Source organism: Sinocyclocheilus grahami, unplaced genomic scaffold (genome assembly GCF_001515645.1).
Source record: "Sinocyclocheilus grahami isolate Dianchi unplaced genomic scaffold, SAMN03320097.WGS_v1.1 scaffold1205.1, whole genome shotgun sequence".
Classification (NCBI taxonomy): Eukaryota; Metazoa; Chordata; class Actinopteri; order Cypriniformes; family Cyprinidae; genus Sinocyclocheilus; species Sinocyclocheilus grahami.
The window spans coordinates 118,801-124,800 of NW_015506384.1; the positions used below are offsets into that span (position 1 = coordinate 118,801).

General features: G+C 43.5%; 1 protein-coding gene across 1 annotated transcript in view; it reads left to right on the forward strand.

Moving 5' to 3' along the window:
- Nucleotides 1-926: 926 nt before the first annotated feature.
- The window catches only part of slc27a6 (solute carrier family 27 member 6), a 38,833-nt gene continuing 33,759 nt past the window's right edge, over nt 927-6,000 (forward strand). Inside the window, exons 1-3 of the mRNA XM_016253835.1 lie at nt 927-1,496; nt 2,843-3,052; nt 5,261-5,419. Of these exons, the coding sequence (XP_016109321.1) occupies nt 1,025-1,496; nt 2,843-3,052; nt 5,261-5,419 (841 nt within the window). The 5' untranslated portion in view covers nt 927-1,024. The remainder of the gene's footprint in view (nt 1,497-2,842; nt 3,053-5,260; nt 5,420-6,000) is intronic.

Consider the following 6,000-nt stretch of genomic DNA (forward strand, 5'->3'; position numbering starts at 1 on the left):
TTAACTTGTGCAGATAGCTAGTGCTAATGTTTGGGCTGTTATCTGTACGGCGAGCTAGTTGGTGGCTACTCTGGGTTAGTTGTAACATCAATGAAACATGTTAAACATCCTGTTTGTTGTTGTATTGATATGTCTTCTTTGAATTTCAGTAGATCTTGGAAGAGAAAGACAAACTGTAGCATTTCACTCCAGGTGTTTGAAACTAAACCGTGCATGTTCTGTTTGCTCTGCAAAGATAAGAGTGAGGTCACTTCATAGCAGACACTTGTAACTAGTTTGAGTCACATTTTGAACTCTGTGGCTCGAAAGAACGCCGAGATACAGAGAGAAATGGCAAAGCTGTTACACCCCTCCCGGTGTGCAGGGCGGATGGGACACTCAACAAGCACAGCAGCTCAGACTGCTTTAGCCATCTTCTACCAATCATGGCTTGTTTATGAACTTCTTCAAAAAGTCATAATTGAAACCAAACTTATGTAGAAGTTTACCATCTCATGATACCCGATTCCTCCCAAAAGCATTGATCCAAAATGCAATTAATCTACTATAACTTATCTATTAAAAGTGATCAAATGTGTAGACCCACAGCTGCTAAAGCACTATACTAACGCCATCGGCTTCGCGTGCTGTTTCTGAGATGCACGCACGCCCTCAGATAGCAGTGTCATGCATTTGATTACAGAAGCAGCTCGTGCTCTGAACTGAACGCGCGCACTCCACAAACACCCGAGCGCTCGCTCTCTTATGGGCGTGGTGTCACCAGTCCATGCGCCACGCCCTGTTACTATGGTAACTCCTATCAGAGACAATAAACTGCATAAACAGGGCCGAGCGCGTGGCCCTGGCGACACGCCCACCGACGAGGGCGCTTGTACAACAACAGTCACGTGACACACGGAAGGTTGCATAAATGAGGATGATAGCGCTGTAACAGCCGTCGAACAGCCCAGAGCCAGAGCCAGAGCCAGAGCCAGACCCAGAGCCAGAGCCAGAGCCAGAGCCAGAGCCAGACCCAGAGCCAGAGATGCTGTCGTGGGTCGCGGCGCTGCTGACGGGGATCCTCTCCGCGCACCTCGCGCAGCGCCTGTGTCTGCCGCACTTCTGGAAAGACGCGCTGTTCTTAATGAGAGTCATCCGATACGGAGCGCGGCTGGAGATCTACAGAAGAAGCTCGCGGGTCGTGACGGTCGTGGACAGGTTTGTTCAGCAAGCCCAGCGGATTCCCGACAAAGCCTTCCTGATCTACGAAGGAGTGGCGTACACCTACGGAGAGCTCGAGGAGCGCAGCAACAGAGTGGCGCGCGTCTTTGGAGACGCGGTGAAGGAAGGAGACACGGTGGCGCTGCTCATGAGCAACGAGCCCGACTTCCTCTCGGTGTGGTTCGGCTTCTGCAAGCTGGGCTGCGCGGTGGCGTTCCTCAACACCAACATCAGGTCCAGATCGCTGCTGCACTGCTTCCGCTGCTGCGGGGCCGAGCTGCTGGTGGTCGGAGCAGGTAACCGGTGCATCAGTAGACCAGCGACAGAGCTCGCCTGCTTGAAGGCGTACACAGGCTGTGCTTAACTGGATGTAAATAACATTTGAGAGCAGCGGCACCAGCGCCACAACTTCTGCAAATTACTATCGTTTTGCTTGAATAAGTGCAGTAGCTAATACTATTACACCTTTATTTCTTTGCGTAATACACGTTTGACAGTACAGCACTGCGCTTGAGTTGGGAAGCACATACAACTTACTTTTATTAACAAAATCACATTTTAAATTGAAAACCAACCTATTCTACTCTTATTAAATGTAGCATTATTCTTCTGTGGTGTTATACGGAGCTGACTGATGACTTCAGTGATTATAAACGAAACACCGGCTTAAGCCTAGTCCCCGTCTAAACCGTGAGTCTGAGCTGTCTGAACTATGGCCTAGTCCTGGCTTAAGCTAAGCCCCGTCTGTGAAACCGGCCTCTATGTGGGATTCTGTTGCAGATTTCAAATTTAAAAAAAGGCTTTTTGTGACTTTTCTTACTTCATACACAAAAAAGTGCAACATTTATACAATTTTATCATTTCAAAATATAAAGCAAAAAGTAGAGATGAATGACTAATAAGCCAATAAGTGCTCCTCTGCTGCCATCTACTGGTTATGTAATTCGATGTGTGTTTTAATTGGATTTTAATAAGTGTTTGTTTACCACAAAGTATATTTTGGTCATCGCATTAAAAATAACATTTATCATTTAGAGCTTTAAAGTGCTGCAAATAGTTGCGCAAAATACTGGAACGTCACTGAAAGTGTTGAATTTCTCTGTGGTTCCCGAGTAAACCTGTTCTGAGCTGCTGAACAGTCCACGCTGCGCCGCTCAAACGAATGGTCTGGAGCCCTGTCAGACATAAACGCATGAGCAAAACCACAGATTTAAGAATACCATCAATAATAATCTCCCAGTCTCAGTCTGAAGCTGACAGAAGAGCCGTCATCAGTGATCTACAGTATGTGCAGCACATTACACTGCTTACCTGTCTGCAGCTGCTGATTGAAGCAGCTCAAAGTCAGAAGTTGCCGAAACATCTTTCAGGAAGAAAAAAAGAGGAAAACTTTTAGTAGACAAAAGTAAAACAGGTTTGAAGGTTGTAAATCTCACTTCCGCATCAAATTCAATCTGTTGTATCCACAGAAACACGTTGAAAAGCCTTTTTTTCCTGTGGTTATATCAGTTATAATGTTTTCTGGCACATGGAATAACACATGGACCTGAACGTTGCTTCTTTTTGAGTATACTATTTAAAGGTAAAGCATTAACTCTAAATAGGTAGGTGTTTATCATCTGTAATAGTGCTGTTGTTGCAGATCTTCTGGAGACGTTAGAGGACATCCTTCCCAGTCTCCAGGAGGACGGGATCACAGTGTGGTGTATGACTCAGGAGAGCCCTCGTCCCGGCGTGCACAGCCTGCTGGATCAGATGGAGGAGGCTTCGCAGGAGCCCGTCGCAGCTGAGCGCCGCTCCGTCCGCTGCCTCCGAAGCCCCACGCTCTACATCTTCACCTCAGGGACGACCGGTATGTGCAGTCTCTGTTCCTCTCAGTGTGTCAGGGCAACCCACAGACCTGGAGGAACCGCTGCAGAGTTTGATCAGTGCTGGAGGGCCCCTGATGCTCAGTGTTACACAGCAATGCTAAAGCATTTGAAATATTATCATTACCTGAGCACCTGAAACGCAAACTCAAAAATAGCTCCAACAGTTAGTAGAGCTTGAATGTCAGAAGCAGTCCTGCACAAACAATACACGCTCATTACAGCCAGTGCTTTGTTGTAGGCAGTGTAGTTAGTAACGGAATCAGTTGTAGATTACTCATTTATCTCATACATTTCAATGGGATTGCAGGTTACCGTATTGATATAAAAAAGAAAGAAAATATATTATTTTCTTGATCTTTTTTACACCCGGTTTCACAGACAAGACTTAAGACTTAATGTCTGGGCTGTTTTACCTGAAAGAAACTTGCACTGACACATCTTAAAAAATCTCACTGCCATTGTTTTGCCCCGAGATGCAAGATGTGCTTTTTCTAATTGAGCTAAAACCTAGTCCTGGCTTAATCTAATCTCTGTCTGCAAAACCTGGACTTATTGTAATAAGCATTACATTAAATCAGGGTTTCCTAAACTGGTGTTTGTGAAAGAACTGCAGGTACAACCCCTGAAACGTGAACAGTAGAAATACAAACGCTGTTTACCTGCATGTCAGTGTGGCCATCAGAGAACTGTGAACACGCAAATGTGTTGTTAAAATATTGAAATATTAACTGAAAATCTCAGGGGCTATGTCAAGTAAAAATTTTCGGTCGAAGGGTTTCCGGTGACAAAAAATGGTGGTGAATCGGATTCTTGCATTATATGAACAAACATTAATAAATATGAAAACAGCAATCACATTAAATGCCCAAAGTCTAGTCTTCTTGTAGGTTTGAAGTATTTTTCTCCAGACATCCATGAATCATTAATTGCTGATGGACACTCGATATGATGAAGATGTAGCTAGTGTTTCCTACATTGGCCTTGTTTAGTAATTTGCTTAATTATCTGTATGATTGAGTGAAACGAACACTGTACATTATGTGCATTTGTGCATTTTAATGTGTTTGAAAGACAAAAGTCTCCCAAAGGCATATAATAGATGGTTAAATCACTCCCTGAGTGAAATCAAATAATTATTAAAGTGTTTTCATCAGGAGTCGATTAGATGTGCAGTTTTGAGAAAACAGCAAATGCTTGTATAGATTAGATGTGCAGTTTTGCATGTTTTTGCCGTGTAAATCGGTAAATGATTTCTGTAAATCCAGCGGTCAAATGCTGCGTGGCCCAAAGTTTAGGTAGGATTGTTTAGAAAGGAGCAGTTAAAAAAAGAAAAAGCAAGAATCAATAAATGAATCTATAAATGATGAATAATTTAACTGTGTGAATAACATGTAATCATGCAATCCATAAAAAAGTTTTACTGTGGATGTGTGTATGCTGTTGTAATGTTGTGACAGAACGTAAGTGTGAAAGCCTCACACGCTGATCATGAGGTAGAGTCTAACATAATAGAGCTGCTGGTCAGAGATACACTTTCATTTCTGTTGTGTTGAGTGATTTCCCATGCTGCACTTTTCCTCAGTTAATGCCAGTTTCCTCTGTGCAAAAGAAGGTTATTGTCTGTGCATGGCTCATCTGATTGCTATCGGACAGCAGCACGGTTCAGTCTGATAGATGCAGTTCGGTTTAGCCAGTGTGAGCGGGCTCGTTGTTAGACAGGGGACACCGGCTCATGATTCATCCTGGATTTGGTGTTGTTTCAGTGATCTTGTTTGTGTGGCAAACGCACCCTCTGAATTTATTGTCCAAAAGTTACATTTAGTTTCATCAGACCATGAAACATTCAGCCACACTGAAACTCACAGCACATTGTGTCAGTTAGGTGCTTTTTTATTCACACAGGGATATCTCCACAGCCCTCTCTGATGTATTTACGTTCATCATTACGTGCATATTTGGTGTAACTGAACATAGAATGAATGCGATAGCTTTAATGTTTTTGTTACTGGGCATGTTGATGCATAAACCCAGGTAAGAACATCTGAGAGCTCTTACAATATGGATCATACTTTCAGTATCTCTGTCACGCACTGTACTTGCGTAGAGGAGAAGAGGAGAGAAGTGTTCTCAAGTGGACGAAGCTGATTATGTGGCTTCTTCTGTATTGTAATGGTGTGTCACTGTTGCAGGGCTGCCCAAAGCTGCAGTCATCACTCATTTGCAGGCCCTGAAGGCAGCAGGAGGGTTTTGGGTGTACGGTGCCACAGGAAGTGATGTCATCTACACGCCGCTTCCCCTGTATCATAGCGCTGCCTCGCTCGTGGGCATCGGAGGGACCATTGAACTGGGTAATTCTCTTAATCAAACCTTTTAATGAACCGCCTATAGGTGATTACTGCAGATGTAACTGATGGGATGGTGTGTAATGCTGATGTTAATGACAAAGCAGTTCATCTAATCCAGATATACACTCAGATTGGCTGAAAGAATATTTATGACTTGCTCTCAAGGGTCACCCAAAAATGAACATTCTGTCATCATTTACTCTCTCTCTCATGTTGTTCCAAAACTGTATGAATTTCACTGTGGTTTTTTCCCCATAAAATGACAGTCAGTGGAGTCCAGTGTTGTTTGCACACCAGCGTTCATCTATTCCTCTATCTTCTTTTGAGTTCAATAGAAGAAAGAAAGTCATGCAGGTTTGGAACGACATGAGAGAGAGAGAGAGAGTATATATAATATATATTATGCCTGTATAACACTGTTTATTGCAACATTATGCTGTTCCACAGTCATGCCAATAAAGCTCATTTGAATTGAATTGAGAGTGAGAGAGAGATTTCAAATTCCATTTTATTACAATATAAAGTACATACAACCCCCCCCCCCCCAAAAAAAAACACCCCCCCCACCTGCACAAGACCCTAAT